The sequence below is a fragment of the Tupaia chinensis genome, unplaced genomic scaffold, assembly GCF_000334495.1.
Source record: "Tupaia chinensis unplaced genomic scaffold, TupChi_1.0 Scaffold000045_1, whole genome shotgun sequence".
NCBI classification, from domain to species: Eukaryota; Metazoa; Chordata; class Mammalia; order Scandentia; family Tupaiidae; genus Tupaia; species Tupaia belangeri.
This window is the reverse complement of record NW_006159501.1, coordinates 8,491,865-8,508,988: the sequence shown is the minus strand read 5'-3', so window position 1 is coordinate 8,508,988 and position 17,124 is coordinate 8,491,865. Positions and strand designations below refer to the sequence as shown.

At 54.8% G+C, this 17,124-nt stretch overlaps 1 protein-coding gene across 1 annotated transcript; it reads right to left on the bottom strand.

The window, feature by feature from the left end:
• Window positions 1–6,278: 6,278 nt before the first annotated feature.
• On the bottom strand, window positions 6,279–8,700 carry CYS1 (cystin 1). Its single transcript, XM_014589519.2, has 3 exons — window positions 8,117–8,700; window positions 6,693–6,823; window positions 6,279–6,383 (listed from the first exon to the last, which is right to left on the bottom strand). Exons 1-3 carry the CDS (start codon window positions 8,634–8,636, stop codon window positions 6,279–6,281), a joined length of 756 nt encoding a protein of 251 aa, XP_014445005.1. The 5' UTR covers window positions 8,637–8,700.
• Window positions 8,701–17,124: the final 8,424 nt, after the last annotated feature.

Sequence of the window (17,124 nt, the reverse complement as noted above, 5' to 3'; positions counted from 1 at the left end):
GCACTCCCGGGAGGAGCTCTGGATGTTGCCAGGGACTTTCTTGTGCTCTGTTCTCAGGGTCGCTGGCTGCAGCTGCCTGGGGCATAGCTGACAACACCCCCTGAAAGCCCCCAGCTCCTTTCTCCCAGCCGATACTGCCCACTCCCTTGACTCCCTCCCCATGTTGGTGAGCCCCAGGCTGTTTCACTGCCCATTCCCCTGACCTGATGCAGGTGAGCCCTAGGCTCATTCTCACAGTGTCCACTCTCCTGGCTCTCCCCACCCTGTGACTTAAAGAAAAATGGCAACCATAAAGATCCCTGAGTACATCTCTCCCTCCATCTCTTTCCTGATCTTCAGACTCCTGTATCCATGTATCTACTTAACATAGTGTTGAATCTGCATCTCAAAATGACCAACCTCCTCATCACCACCCTCAGCTCTTCACATTGCACATCCAAAGTGTCACAATTCTGGCACTTCTGCCCGCTTCTCACTATGCCCATGTAGGTTACTTGGTCCAAGCCTCCCCTGTGTCTCCTGAATTATTACTGGCCCATCCCGCTCCTGCCCGGGCCGCCCTCAGTCTGCTCAACAACCACAGTAACAGTTGAGAAGGCAGGCCACAACACTCTGTCTTAACAGCCTTAGCGGGCCCTCCATCTCTCTCCAAGTGGGAGCTGAAGTCACCACAACTTGAGGTCAACCAGGCGCTCCCCATGCTGAGAACCAGCTGCATGCTGGTTTGCTCTGACCAGTAGTTCAGTGTCTGCAAGTGACAGTGTCTCGTGTGGGTTTCCCTTGGACAGATTTGCCTACAGGACATGCACTGGATGAAACTCCCCTGAACACTTGTAAGGGAGTGACGGGAGGGTATTGGGCCTGGGGGAGTGAAGCCAGTGCACCAGGGTCTGTGTGGAGCTCCGCTCGCTTTGGGTGGCCCTGCCGGGGGCCTCCCATGGAGGCAGCCCAGCCTTTGTAACTGCATGAAGACTGCTTTGGGGGAGGCAGAGGCAACTCAGAGGCCCACTTGGCCCTGGGGAGCCCCTGCTCCTGGATGCTAAGTGCTAAGTACTTCATCTTGGGATTGCCCCCCAGCACCCACTCTTAGTGCCTCATCCACTGGCAACACTGGCCCAAACCTACAGGCCCCAAATCTCCGCCATGTCTGTTAGTCTGTTCTCTGCTCTTCTCTAGCACCTTCTCATATTAGTCCTAAGGTTGACTGTGAAGTCTGGATCCTATAAGCTAGTTTAGGGATGTCCACAGCAGGGCTGAGTGAGCCATTGGCTTCTAGCTCCTGAGCCCCTCCTCAAACAGCCTATGGGGTGAGGCAGGCATCACCTGGCCCCTCAGGAGGGCCGTGGCTGTGTGCCTCAAAAGTGAAGAGTCCAGAGGTGGTGGGGAGAGTTGTGGTGTGGTTCTGTCACTCAAGGCTGTGGGCGTGTGCACGTAGGCACACAGGCTGGTAAATGATGATGCTTTGCCTTCAGCATTTCACCCGGGAAGTCTGACGAAACCTCTCATCTGGATGGCAGCCACAAGCCTGTCTACTCTCCTTCATTGTCACCCAGGTTCTTGACTACTCTCTGGCTCTAACAACCTTTGCTTACAACCTGACCCTTTGTTTAGGGATTGTTTTCTTTTTCATTGAGAATGTTTATCCTCAAGTTTTGCCAGTGTGGACTTTCTCAGAAGTACATTAAGCAAACCTTTCAGTCCACTTTTTCAGACTTCTTTTGCTTAAAACCTCACTCATAGTGCCCACATTCTCAGCACTAGTTCTTCCGATGTCAGAGGGCATGCACGGGAGAACCAAAACAAGATAATCCAAACACGAAAAGTCTCAGGCTGAGGCCAGCAGGTGGTGTGGAGGTCAAGGTGGCTGGACCCACATAGTCAACTGCATGGTTCAAGGCCTGGACCTAGCAGCTTGGAAAAACACGCTAGGTGTGAGTACGTGCGTGCCCAAAATCCCAAGGAGGAAAAGGTACTGCAGTGTGTCCTTCCCCCTGGGGGATGACTTCTCACTTTCCCTCTCTTCTGGGAAGTGTATGTGCCCAATAGCAAAACTGAAATGTCTTAGGTCTTGCAAGGACAGGTGCCACCCTTGTACCCGTGGCACAAGGGGAATTGGCACTGCAATGAAAAGCCTTGCACTAGCCATCAGAGTCCAGAGCTGGGGGTCCTCGCTGCAGATGATGGCTGACCAGAGGCCAGGTCAGCCTGCTCATCCTTCCCACAGCAGAGCAGGGCCTGGCTGTGCAGCCCAGGACTGGGTGGAGGCCAGTGGTCCTGGGAGGGCAGCAGCTGCACCACTGAGCTGGGCTACGTCCATCCTGGACTCTGCCTCTTCAGCTGGCTGAGGTGGCGGCTGTGCCATGCTGCCGTGGTCCTGGCAATGCCCACAGCTTGGGCTAATCAGGTTGCCTGCCTCCCTCCCTTCCTGTATCTGACGACACACACGCTTGGTGCAGAGCCAAGAAGAAATCCTGGTCCTCCATACTCTGAGCGTTCTGAAAACCGTCCCAACAGGGCGTGCGTTGTGAACCAGCCACCACGGGCTGTACTCACTACTCTTCCTGATAGATGACTGGCTATGGCCCAACAGACCCGAGGGTTGCCGTGCTCCTCCTGGTCGGCACACGGTGTCGCTGTCGATAACGCCACGGGCCCGGCCCTGGTTGGATCCGGGTCCCCTCAGGACCACCGGTGCCCACACACACCTCTTCCCAGGTTCCAGCCTTGTCCCCCTGTGTGGCCACATCCCAAGGGCCCAGCCACGAGGGGGTGCTGATCTGATGGTGCCTACCTCCTCGGACTTCAAGTGCCACCTTGCTTTCCCAGGGGTCCACCCCCCAAAGAGAAGGCAGCTTCCTCCCTAATGCTTAGAGAAGGGCTTCCCCAGACTGGAAGACTGCCCCTGCCCAGCTGGATGATCTGTCCCAGGGGGTGCAGACTATCACCACCAAAAGGGCTAGGGAGCCTCCTTCCTAGACGGAACCACCTTTGGAGCTGTCATTTACCCTCTCTCCCGAGGGCAGCTTTCTCCTGCCTAATGATGCCACTCTTCTCTAACAGCCTGAGGCCCTCCAGACAGCGTGTGCGTGTGCGAGGGGGCTCTGCCGCTGGGTCAGGGAGTCTCACGGTGCGGAGAGCACTTCATCCCTACCCGTGAACCCCAGCATCCGGCCCCAGGGCGGGCCGCCGGCAGCAGGTGTCTGGCCAGCCCCCTGAAGAAGAGGCTGTAAGACTGACCATCAGAGCAGCACGTCTTAGAGAAGCTCCTCTCACGGGGAGCAGGGGCCTGCCTGACAGCAGCGAGGGGAGGAAGGAGGTCCCTGCCCAGGCTGGGCCAGGGCTCCAGGGGAGCTAGCGGGCTGGGGAGGGCAACGGCATGACTGCACGCCTTTCCCAAGAACACATACACACACACACGCATGCACGCACACCGAGGAGAGGGATCTCTCAGTTCCTAGGGCTTCATGACATCTCAAAGGAACTCCTATTACAGAAGCCGGGAGACACTGTGGTCACTCAGACCTTTCCAGAAATACATCATCGCTTTTGACTTCGGGGTGTTTTCCCTTCTGCCTGTCTTCTGGTCATGTTCCCACCTGTCGGTGAGTGGACCCCTCACCTGGCTCCAGAGCAGGGCCTCAGGCTCAGCATGGCCCTGGGCGACGCCAACAAGGCCAGCCTGGGGATAGCACACGTATAATGCAAAAGGGTAACCTGGCCTGTCCCTCTTGAAGCCTAGGCAGCACTCTCCCCTCCCAGGGTGCTGCTTTATCTGGTCCGCAGTTGTTCAGACACTTCCTCTGAATCCAAGGAGTAAAAATGAAAAGTAGGGGCCACCAGGTGGCGTGGTGATTAAGGTGTTGAACTCCCACATGGCTGACAGCGGTTACAGTCCCAGACCTGGTGGCTTGCTTTCTCACTTTCTGGCGAATTAATAGCAATTTTTAAAAATAAAATAAATAATTTTTAAAAAGAAAACAAAAAGAAAAATTGCGCCAGCCTGTGGCCTGGTGGCTAAGGTAGCTGGATTTCACACGATTGACCTTGTGTTTCAAGTCTTGGACCTGGTGGCTTAAAACACACTGAGGGGACCACCGGATGGCATAATAGCTATGTCACTGGACTCCCATGTGGTCGACTGCAGTTCAAGTCCCAGACCTGGTGACAAACTCATGCCGGCACATGTGCGTGCATGCCCACGATCCTGAGAAGAGAATGGAGGAGAAGGGATTGCGGTGTGGCCATCCCCCTGAGGGGTGACTTCTCACTTTCTGTCTGTCTCTGTCTTTCTGGTGCACGCACGTGCCCTATAGCAAAAACCTCTCAAAAACAAAACCACCGGGCATGTGTGGGAGCATGCCCAAAATCCCCAAAGGAGAGAAAAGTGGAGAAGGGACTGTGGCCCCCTGACCTGGCCCCATGAAGGGGTGCTCTCTTACTCCCCACTCTCTCCAGCATGCACACAATCCTTTGGCAGATTTTTAAAAATAAAGGAAGTCGTGAGAACAGCCATGGTGACCTCTCAGACTTCACCCTGACAGCCATATGGACTTTAACAACTGCAGGACTAACTTTCCTAACACTTCGATCTCGTTAAGATGTTGCGAATTTTCCTCCAAAAGTGCAGCGATGTCATCTCTTCCTTGGAAGCCAGCTGATGTGTCCCATTTTGACACAGTGGTGTGAAATTGTAAACACACCATTAAATTCAAAGCCTGATTCATCTGGGGGTAAGAAATAAAATGTTACTTCTTTTACAATACACATTTGTGCTATTAAAATAGTAATGGCTTTCATCTTCCCGTCAGAGGAAGGGTTTGGGCTTACACAGACACAGCTGAGGTCCCGAGCACCCCAGGAGGGTAGAGAAAGGCCCCCTCGCTCCGCGCTCGGACCACGCAGTGAGTCTCCAACTGCAAACAGCTGATCAAGGCACCCTGGTGGGTCAGTACAAGTGCATGGACGCGCCGAGTGCTGGTGTCGGCGACAGGCCTGTGGGTCTGGGGGCAGTGCGAGTGGCCATTTGTCAGCTCCCGAGAGGCTTGTTCTGAGGATGTGTGGGCTGCCAGCTCTTCTCAGGAACCCGAGGATGGCCGCGGAGGCCGCCGCGCTGGCAGGCGAACAGGAGGAGGCTGAGACCTGCTCGGCCTCGGCAAAAGCTGCCCTCCTTCTCGGTCCCTTGGTATCGATGCCCTTGCCAGCCGTGCAGGGGGAACCCACCTCCTGGCCTCCCATTACCCGCTGCTCTCCACCCGAGCTTCCCCCAGTAAGCCACCTGGGCCAGCAGGTCACAGCCGGCTTCCCCTGCTGGACAGCGCCTTCCCGGGGGCTGCCTGCCTGTGTCACAGGGCGGCCTCGGTGACGTTTTCTCATCCGTCAGCTGGAGCGTTTGAAGGCTCCACTGGCCTGCTTGCTGGGATTGTCTACCTTGTCCCAGTAGGAAAAGAACAAAAGTCCCCGTCACTGTCATCAGGGAGGTACCTGCTGGGGACACCTGGAGCACCAGCGCAGTCCCCTGGGGCGGAGCTGTTCTGCACCTGCGGGGACACCGCAGGGCATCTGGAGCTGTGGAACCCCCAGCTGGGGCTGTTAGGGATGGGGTAGGCCTCAAGGAGGCCCAGGGCTGGCTTCCCAGAGACGGAAACTGAGCCCAGGGAGAAGTGGCTACCTTGGCGTCCCACTGCGAGTTAATGCCGGAGCAGGGACCGGAGCCCAGTGCTCTCTCCTTCCCCATCACACCCACTGCAGGGACAGGAGGCGAGCTCCAGGTGCCCCCCACCCCCACCCCCAGTGCTGGGGAAGGAGGAACCACAGAGAGCCTGAAGCTTAGGCTGGAAATCCTTGCTACTTACAGCGTGGCTGGGGCTCCGGCATTTCCGGCCTCGCCTGGGAGCTGGTTAGAAATGCACAGCCTCACGCCTGCCTAGATGCAGAACAGAGGGCCCACCTTGGGGACACCCTCCGCAGTGGAAGCTTCTGGAAGTGCTGTGGGGCAGATGTTGGGAGAAGCCCACGTGTGTCACTCGTGCCTAGTGAGCCCTCCCCACCACGGAGGGTGATGACCATGAGGATTATGGACTCCGAAGAACCCTTCCCCAATGGACTCCCCTGAGACGGAGCAGAGTGGCAGGCGGATGAGCCACTCCCTGCCCGGAGGCAGCTCAGCTCCGAGTTGAGCCCTGGAAAGTGGAGGTGATACCCTGCACAGCCCGGTGCCCCCACTGCACGGGGAGGCGGGCCTGGCGCACGGCGCTGGCAGGGCTGCGGGCAGCTGGGGCTCAGTGGCAGTACTCCCGCTCGATGCTCGCCATCAGCTCCTCCTCGGCATGGGCGTAGACGAGCGCGAATGCTTCCTGGGGCTCTTGGGACTGCTGCCTGGGGCTCTGTGGGCCAGAAACAAGGACGCTGTCAGGACAGAGATGCCACCTCAAACCTTCCTGGGGCCAGAGGGGCCCCAAATGGGCCGTCTAAAATCCCAAACCTTTGCCCAGGGGAGACTTCTGAATCTACGTTTCGTTTATCCCATGATAGCATGTGTGCGCACGCACATGGACATGAGAGAGGGGGAGGCCCTATTATAGGGTCTTGTTACATAGGGATCCCCTTCCCTGTCCTTCAGCCAGCCAGGATCCGGGGCGTGTGCACGCAGCCTGGCCACGTGGCTTCCAGCACCCCGGTCAGTACATCTGCACCTGTGCCCCCAGGCCGGGTCCCTCCGGGTCGCCTGCCCAGCACTGGACATGCTCAGGGCTCCGCCTGCCTCTCTGGCTGGATCCCCACCACGTCATCCGCCAAGGCCTTGCACTCAGTAGGAAGCCAGCACCTGCAGTGTTTAAGAGTGAGGGAGGACTGGGAAGGAAATTCTGAGTTCGAATCCCAGCAACCACTCATCCCACGGCCACCTTGGGAAGGTCATTTGCACCTCTGAGCACCGGCTTATGTTTTTTTCCCTCAAAAACGGAGTTTTGTTTCCAAGTTCTTTCTCAGGTGTAAGACAATGCATGACAGCGTGGGAGTGGGCTCCTACACGCCACTGCTCTTAGTAAGTGGGACTGGCATCGCGGTGTTCTGACAACCCACTCCTGGTCCGTGCCCTCTGGGTCCCCAGGAACTGCTGCGTAGACGGATCGGGCACTCAGGACCCTGGCCCTCCTCCCTCACAGGGCAGCGTGACTGCGGTGGGCCTGCGTCTGAGCCTGCACCCTGTCTGCCCAGCCCCTTCCCAGACTCCTGAGACTCTGTCTGGAAGTCCGGCGGTGCTGCCCACGCTTCCGGATGCGTGATGCTGCTCAGAGCTGTTCCTGGGACCTGGCCTGCTCTTCCTCCTCTCCCCTCAGCGAACTCCTGTGTGCCCTTGAACATGAAGCCCTGCTCCTCCTCGAGCCCTGCAGGCCTCCATCCCCTCTGGCCTCACTGAAGCCATTACCAGCGTTTCCCAAGAGCATTCCCCAGGGCAGAGCTGAGCAGCTCTGGCATACAGTGGGTCCAGGAAGGACATCCCCATGCTTTTCTTTTTTATTGGCAGAGGGTGCCTGCACTCACTGGAGAGTGACAGAGAGGGGAAGTAAGAGAGCACCCCTGGATGACCATACAGCCATCCCACCTCCTCCACCTCTCCCTCCTTGCAGGATTTTGGGCACACACACATGCCCAGCGTGGTCTTCAAGCCCAGATCCAGGACTCAGACTGTGCAATCGGCCAGGTGGTATCCCGGGACCCTAACCACAAGGCCACTGGCTGGCTGTGTGTGCTCACTAAATAAAGGAACCCCCTGAGATCATTCGGAATTAATCAGCCAGCTTGTTAGCCAGACTCTGCAAACCTGTTAACCTCCGATTGCCTCTGCGCGTCAGGTTATCTGCATCCCAGAGACTGCCCCCATTGGCAGAGGTGAGCCAGTTGTGGGAGTGATTGGTGAGGCCCAATGCCACCGGGCAGGGCCAGGGGCTAGCCTTCCCCACCCCCCAATGCTCTGGACAGCTCCACGGGGGCTGCAGCCCTGGCCATAGCGCTCAGTGGTGCTGGGTGGGGGTTCCAGGAGGCCCCTGGAGCAGACGGACAAGGCCTGGTCTTGGCATGGGAAATCTTAAAGAAGGAGACCGGTCACAGCTGCTACCTCCGAGGGCTGGAAGTGCGTTTCCTAACGCTGCAATGAGCTTCGCGTGGGCCGCTGCCACTACAGCCATGGCTCCCGACGCCAAGGGCTGTCTTCTCGCCGATGTGGCCACCGTAAGGCACGACCCCTGGACAGGACATTCCAGAATGAGTTCGTGCAGGTGGGCTTGCAGGTGTGGGCAGGCCGGAACTCCCCAGGCAGCTCCAGGCCCCGGCCAGCACAAGAGGGAGGGCGAAGTGGGGCGACGTGAGGCCCCCGCGTCTTCGTGGCTGTGCCCTCTGACGGCAAGAGCTTGGCGTGTGCCCAGGGAGCCGAGCTGGACCAGGAGAGGCAGGGTGGGGCAGGGTGTGCGCTGTACATACCCGGAGACCCTCACGCTCTCGGGGCCACCTGCCGCGCTCTGCTCCATGGACACCTGGAACAGGGGAAAGGCAGAGGTGTTGGATGGCTGGCCACGGCACGGCGGCCTCGTGCTCTGGTCCTGTGGGACTGGAAGGCCTCTTGGGCTGTCAGACACCATCGCGCGTTCACAGGTGAGAAGACGAGGCTGGGAGGGGTTGGCAGGGACGGGGCAGACACCTGGTGCTGGGCCCCCCTTCTCTCACCCCAGGGCTCAGGGCCCGACTGTTCCCTGTGACTGCGCACCCCCCCCCCCCGGCCCACTATAAGCGCCGCCCCATCCCCACAGCTGTCCCTGCTTCTCTGCCACGAGGAGGTGCGTCCACCTGGCACAGGGCGGTCTGTGGACTCTGTCCCAGCAGCCCACTCGCCTGCCCGGTGCCAGGACCCCGTCACCTCACCCTGGAGCACTGCTCTAAACCAAGTTGCCCACATTGCTCTTTTCAGGCGAGTCTTGGGTTCCAGTCTAGTTCCCACTGTGAACCATTACAAGGGGGGACTCGACCGGACTACAGTGCCGAAGGTGGGGCCTCTGGGGGGTGACTGGGACTAGGCAAGGTCACAGGGTGGGGTCCCCATTTCTGAATCCTGGCGCCTTCCTAAGAAGGAGTGAGACTAGAGCTGACACATGGTCTGGCCCTCCCGCCACGCGACACCTCCCACCGTGCGTGGCCCCTCACCAGATGCTGGCACCGTGCTCCCACTTCCCAGCCTCCCACCGCCAGCTCGACAGCCCAGCCGTAGTGATGCCCGCCTGGCCTAGTCAGTACAGCAGCAGGAACCATGCTCGCACTTGCACAAACGCATAATAGGTACGAGTAGAACCATCATATTTGCGGGGGAGCCCTGGGGTTTTGCTAGGATTGTCTTAAATTATAGACCATTTCGGGGAGAACGGATACCTTTACAATAATGAGTCTTCCAATTTATACACAGGAGATAGCTCTTTTCATTTAGGGATTATTTAATGTCTTCAAAGCATTTTTATTCTTGGGAACCAGCAGTTAGTGTAATGGCTATGTCGCTGGACTCCCACGTAGTCGACTGCGGTTCACGTCCCGGACCCGGTGGCTTAAAACTCATGCCGGGCGCGTGTGCGTGCGTACCCAGGATCCCAAGAGGAGAACAGAGGAGAAGGGATTGTGGCGTGGCCATCCCTCCTGGGGGGGGATTTCTTGCTTTCTGTCTCTCTGTCTCTCTCTGTCTGGCGAGCGCATGCGCCCTATAGTGAAAAAAACTAAAAAAAAATGCATTTTTATTCTTTTCCCTGTAGAGGCCGTGAGTATATATTTTAGATCAATTCCTAAATATCTCAATTATATTTGTAATGCTGTTGTCAATTTATTTATTTTTAGATTTTTGCCATAGTGCATACACTTGCCAGAGAGAGACACAGAGAGGTTAAGTGGGAAATCCCAATCCCCAGTCCCCAGGGGGATGGCCATGCCACAATTCCCTCTCTTCCATTCTCCTCTTGGGATTTTTGGGCATGCATGCACCCGGCACAATTTTCAAGCCACCGGGCCCAGGACTCGAACCACCATCTAGATCAGTGGGATCATCAGCACCTGCTCCTTCATGTCTGGCCCGATTCTGAGAACTGTCCCTGTTCCAATACTCCATTCCCTTGTTACTCACCATATGGATCCTCTTCCCCCTTCCTCTTTAAGAATAACCCCTCCTTCAAGCCCCTCCCGTGTTTGATTTTGTTTGTTTTACTGTTTTATTGTGGAAACGTGAACACACACAGCAGAGGACAGTCTAAGGGACCTCCCTGCACCTCATCTCCCAGCCTAGGCAAGCTTCAGGATTTTCCAGGCAATGTCTGCTACTCACCACCAGAGGGCACTGTTCTCCCTACAGTGTCGTTCCAGGGTTCTCTTAAGGAACTCCACTTAATGGCTTCTGGGCAGAAGCTGAGGGGCAGGTGGGCTCGGGGGCGGGGGTGTGGGGAGCGGGGCAGCACAGCTGACACAACAGGCTTGTTTCAGAGAAACACCCTGGGTGTGAGGCTGCCAGCCCCGGCCCCCCTCCATCTCCCCTGCCCGTGGGGGTGCCATCTAGTCCTGTCTGATCCTGAAGGGCCCTGGGCCTGCGCCCTCCGGAGGCAGAGTTTGGGGGAGACCTGCAGCAGGGCCGTGTCTGGGGCAGGCTCTCGGACTCAGGGGCAGAGAACCTCTGCTCTGCCCCTCCTCCCTCAGCCGCCGCCCTCCAAGCTCCGGCCCCTAAGCTAAGAGTCTCAGTCAGCCCAGGGGCCAGCTTAACCACCTGCCACCCGCTGGCCCTTGGGCTGACTGAGGCTCTTAGCTTAGGGGCTCGGAGTGGCTGACGGCAGTTCGAGCCTTGGACCTGGTGGTGCTTTCTTGCTTTCTGTCTCTGTCTCTCTCTGGTGAGCACAGTCTACTTTCTAAATTGCCAGAGCGTGCATGTGCTCACCAGAGAGCGAGGAGAGACGGGAATGCACCTTCCATGGGCCACACCAGAGTCTCCATTTCTCTACCTTGCAGGATTCTGGCCACAAACACACATCCAGTATTTTCCAAACGCCAGGGCCAGGATTCAAACCATGGTCAGTCTTAGAGGATCCAACTCCTTTAATTACTAGGCTATGGGGCCGGCCCAGAATATAGTGTTGGGGGGGTGGGAAAAGGTTCTAGGTCAATCTGACCCTACAGGACGCTCCTGCCATGTGTGTGATCCCGGCTGGCCAGGAGACTGGAGGGGGACCACGGCCCAGAGGTCCCCCTTCCCAGGGACCTGTTCTCTTCCCACCCTACTCCAGGCCATCAATAAACCTAAACATTTCTTCTTACTGAAGAGTGTGCCCTCAGATTTCACGAGTGCATCCAACTCTCACAACACCTATCCAGGGCTGGCTCTATGGCCTGGTGTTAAGGCAGCCAGATCCCACATGGCTGACATAGGAGTTCAAATCCCAGCCCTAGCAACTTGAAAAACACACCAGGCTTGTGTGTGTGCACCCAAAATCCCAAAGGGAAGGAGACACAGGGAAGGGACTGGGGTGTGATCGTGCCCCACTGGAGGAGTTTTCTCCGTCTGGTGAGTGTGGGTGCCCTCTGGCAAGTTAAACAAAGCTTTTCTGGCCCAGTCTGGGACTGGGACTTGCACAGTGAATCTGGTGTCCTGGCAGGGCCAGCTACCACCACTGCACTGAGAAAACCACCTTCCTACGCTCCACAAACAATCGATACCAGGCAAAATACGTCCCCAAGTAATCGGTCACTGGTGAACTGCGGGGACACTGCTGCGTTTTAAAAATCCACCGTGATTACATAAATTAAAAACCCACGAATCCCAATCCTTGGATTTTCTCCATGTTTTCCCACTGTAGTTTGTCGTTTCAACTACTCCACTAAATACTGTTGATTTCAAAGTTCTGCTGACTTTGGGTCAGGAATTCTGCCTCGGGCACCTAGGTGTGTGTAGACATGAAGTTGAAAATTAACCAGGTACAGTAATTATAGAGCTGGCGTCGAGAACTAAAGTACACGCATTTGATGGACTATTTGCATTTATTAAAATAATAATTAATGGGACCAGCAGGTGGTGTAATGGCTATGTTGCTGGGCTCCCATGTAGTCGACCGTGATTCAAATCCCAGACCCAGTGGCTTAAACTCAACGTCGTGATCGTGCGCGTGCGTGCCCAAGATCCCGAGAGGAGAATGGAGGAGAAGGGATTGCAGCGTGGCCATCACCCCTGGGGGGTGATTTCTCGCTTTCTGTCTCTCTGTCTCTCTCTGTCTGTCTGGCGAGCGCACGCGCCCTACAGTGAAAATCTCTCCAAAAATAAAATAAAATGATCATTAAGAGTGTGCGGAACTGAGAAAAGCTGCTTATGAGCTAGTTTGAGTAGAAAATTCACAATGGAATCTGTGTTCTAATTTCAATGATTTCAACATCTGAGAGATATACAGATCAAAACTTGAAAGAGCACAGGAGAAAACAGCTGCTGAGTTAGAGAAAAGTCTGAGAGCCCGTTTTAAATTGTTAATGACACAATGTTGGCTTCACCTGTAAAATTTTTTAAGATTCTCAACATTGGCATAAACAAACCAAAAACACCCCAACCTGAAAGCTGCCTAAATACCATAGAAAAAGGGCTTAGTTAAAAAATTATACTGGGCCAGCCAGTGGCACGGTGGTTTATGTGGCTGGATCCTGATAGCTGACAACACAGTTCAAGTCCCGGATCTGGCAACTTGAAAAACATGACAGGCACATGTGCGTGCATGCCCCAGATCTTGAGAGAATAATGGCAGAGAAGGGACTGTGGCATGGCCATGCCCCTGGAGCAGGAGTGCTTTCTCTTTCTTTCTTGCTCTCTTTCTTTGGTGAGTGCATGCGCCCCTGAAAAAAAAAATCTAAAACCTGTATTTACTGGGCCAGCCAGCTGTCATGGTGGTAAGGCGGGCGTGTCTCTCCTGGCCAACTGTGCAGTCTGAGTCTTGGACCTGGTGGCTTAAAAGACACACTGGGTTGGGGCTAGCAGTGGTGTGAGGGCTGAGACGCTGGACTCCATGTAGTTGACCATGGTTTGAGTCCTGGACCCGGCGGCTTGAAACTCACGCCAGGCACATGTGCATGCCTGCCCAAAATCCCGAGAGGAGAGTGGGAGAGAAGGGATTGCAGTGTGGCCATCCCCCCGAGTGGTGACTTCTTGCTTTCTGACTCTTTGTCTCTCTCTGTCTCTCTAGCAAGTGCATACACCCTACAGCAAAAATCTCTCAGATGAAAACCACGCCGGGCGCATGTGTGTGCGTGCCCAGGATCCGAGAGGAAAGGGGAGGACAAGGGCCTGTGAAGTCACCCCCTGGGGGGTGCTTTCCCATTCTCTCTCCCCCTCTCTGTCTCTCTCCCGCGACCATACACACCCCATAGCAAACTCAAAAATAAGAAGTTCTCCTTCTCCCTTTTTTAGAATACATATTACCTGCAATAAAGCTAAATCATTTCACAAGCATCTCTCCAGCGAACAAGCACTAAAATTTAAAGTGGCAGAAAGGGGGCTGGCCTGTAGCACAGTAATTGAGTCCTGTGCGTAGGGAGCCAGATCCCACCTGAACCACTCCGGTTCGAATCCCAGACCACAGAGGTTTGAAAAACGGGCACGTGTGTGTGTGTGTGTGTGTGTGTGTGTGTGTGCGCGCACACGCGCCAAAAGTCCTCACGGAAAGGATGGAGGAAAAAGGATGGTGGCATGACCATGCTCCATTAAGGGGTATTTCCTTCGGACCAGCAGATGGTGTGACTCGCTGGGCTCCCACGTAGTTAACCTCAGTTGGAGTCCCGGACCCAGTGGCTTAAAACTCATACCAGCGTGTGTGCACGCATGCCCAAGATCCCAAGAGGAGACTGGAGGAGAAGGGATTGCGGCGTGGCCATCCGCCTGAAGGGAGATTTCTCTCTGTCTCTCTGGTGAGCGCTCGCGCGCTATAGCAAAAATCACTATAAATAAATAAATAAATAAGGAGTGCTTTCTCTCCCTCAAAAAAAAAAATAAATAAATAAAAACCAGGTGCATGCATGTCCAGAAAGAAGAACTGTGGGGTGACAAGGCCTTGTTAGGGGGTGCTTCCTACCTTCACCTTGTGAATGCATAGGCATGCAGCCTAACGTTAGAAAGAAAGAAAAAACTGCACAAAAAAGACTATTTTTGGGGGGGAGGACTGATTTGCACTGATACCGAAGAGTTTTGGGAACTGGATTGGAATGTCATCGAGGCTGTCTTTATTTGGCGACCTGTCTCAAAGGGTACATTTTAGTGACTAAATACAGTCACACAGACGGCGCAGTGGCCTTCCTCTGAGTCCGACCTCCCCCGGGGGGGTGGGGATCTGTGACGTAATCCCAGTGCAGAGGCGCTACTGTGCCCTGTGTGGTCGCATTTTATATCAACTCTGTTCGTAATATTTCCTAAGCTTGCAGTCCACAGCGTAAATCCCCTTATTTCGTGTCTCATTACAGAGTTGTCTGGTTCACATACGAAAAAGGATTCAGCAAATCTGCTTCTGCCAAGATGTCAGGGAAGATTGCTCTCTTCTGGGCATACGCAGCACGCTGGAACGCTCCATGGTTAGAGAGCGTTAAAAATGACAAATTCCCTGGAAGGTGATTTCTCACCTTATGTCTCTCTCGCTCTGTCTCTCTGGTGAGTGATGTGCCATATAGCAAAAATCTCTATAAAAAAATGATACATTTAGGACCAGCAATTGGCATAATGGCTATGTCACTGGACTCCCATGTAGTTGACTGCAGTTCGTGTCCCGGACCCAGTGGCTTAAACTCACACCGGGCGCGTGTGCGTGTGTGCCCAAGATCCTGAGAGGAGAATGGAGGAGAAGGGATTGCGGCGTGGCCAACCCCCCTGGCGTGTGATTTCTTGCTTTCTGTCTGTCTCTGTCTTTCTGACAAGCGCACACACCCTATAGCAAAAAAACTCTCAAAAAATTATAAATTTAAAATACTTCCTAAAAATTAACTTTAAGGGGCCAGTAGGTGGCATGGTGGTTAAGGTACTGGGCTCCCACGTGGCCGACCACAGTTGGAGTCCTGGACTTGCTGGCTTGAAATTCATGCCGCATGTGTGTGCATGCCAAAAATCCCAGGAGGAGAATGGAGGGAAAGGGATTGTGGCATGGCCAACCCCTCCTGGGGGGGATCTCTCACTTTCTGTCTCTCTATCTCTCTGTGTCTCCACAAGTACATGTGCCCTATCGCAAAAATCTCTCTTAAAAAAAAAAATAAATTTCATTTAAAAGTTCCCAGTTTTGTATGTAATAGGGCAGGATTCATTCTTCTTTAAGTGTATTTCTTTCTTTCTTGAAAGAGACAGGTACCCTCGACAGGTTCTCACCACGCCATGATTCCACCCCCTGCTACTAGCCAGGATGACAGGCACAGGGACATGCCCCGTGTACCCAGGTCCACCCAGTGTCCCAGCGTGGCCCCCCAGGGGCCCCCACATCACACAGCAGTGCCCTGTAGCCTGTGCCACTGGGGCTGAGCCAGCAAGGCTTCCTGGTTACCTGGCAACCGTGACTATACCAAGGAAACAGCCCAGAATTAAGGAATAAGGCGGGGACCAGCAGTTGGCATAATGGCTGTGTCGCTGGACTCCCATGTAGTCAACCACGGTTCCAGTCCCAGACCTAGAGGCTTGAAACTCACACCAGGTGCATGTGTATGAGTGCCCAAGATCCCCAGAGGAGAATGGAGGAGGAGGGATTGCGGTGTGGCCATCCCCTGGGGGGTGATTTCTTGTTTTCTGTTTCTGTCTTTCTGGAGAGCACATGCACCCTATAGCAAAAATCTCTCTAAAAAAAATTAATATATGTCAGAGACTCAAGTGCTTATTCAGAGATTAGCTATTATTATTTCTTTTTATTTTAAAATTTTCGTTTTATTTATTCTAAGAGTGAAAAGGGAGGAGACAGTTACCCAAACAGGGTCTTCATTCACACTGTAAGCCACCCTCAGACCCAGACAGCCCAGAAATGGGTACACAGGCACCCAGCGTGTGCAGGGTGTCCCAGGCCGCGAACCTAGGACCTTCCCACACTGCTCAGTTGTGTTACTCTGTGCCACTACCTTGTCCCTGCTCCTGTTAGTTCTTAGTCAAGTGGAATCCATGAGATTCTGAATGAAGCCAGGGCTATACACATCCGTCCCTGAAGACCTTCTAATCAATATGGCGCATGCACTTGGGCGTGGGTGCTTGAAGGGTGATTTCCTAAGTCTGATGTTCTCTCGTGAAGAATAACCTCTCTTCCAAAACGCTAGACAGCTGTGAACCTGAGGAAGGTTTTCTTCCTTCCTTCCTAAAGAAACTAAAAGCCATGTTCCTAAGCAAGCAAGCCTTTGTTCTGTGCGTGAGAACATTCTCCGAACATTCAGAAGGAAGGCCAGCTTCGACGCAGGGGTTTCAGGACCGTCAGTCTCTAGTCTGGCCTCGCTCACGGCATGTCGTCATCTCGGGCTCTTGTGATGGGTGGGGTGCGGTGCAAGGTGCAGCTGCCGAGAGCATCTAGGTGGGTGTGACTCACCCGGACGCTGGCCCCGCAGCCGTGCACGCAGCACCTTCGCAACTGGAGGTAACAGCTGGGCTCAGGAGCCCCCTTAATCTCTGGGATGCATCCATTTACTGAGGTCTGCGTATGGGACGGAGGGGACACATAACCACAGCCAAAAGAGCAACCTCAGCTGGCTGGCTCTACCTCTTCCATGTCCTCGAATCCCTGTCCTCTTCCAGCCTCTCGCTGCTACTGCATTAGCTTGGAACGAGACCCCTGGACCACCTGAGTAGCCCTGGTGATGCCTCGTCCCGGTTTTTTGGTGTATTTTTTGGGGTGGGAGGGGCATAGGGTATCTGCCCTTAACAGAGAGAGACGGTGAGAACTGGAGAGAGGGAAAGTGAGAAACCACCCCTCAGGAGGATGGCCACGCTACAATCCCTCCTCCATCCCCCCTCTGGGATCTTGGGCACACACATACATGAACAACCTGATTCTCAGGCCCCAGGTCTATGACTCAAACCACGGTTTGCCACATGGGAGTCCAACACCTTAACCACCACACTACCTGCCAGCC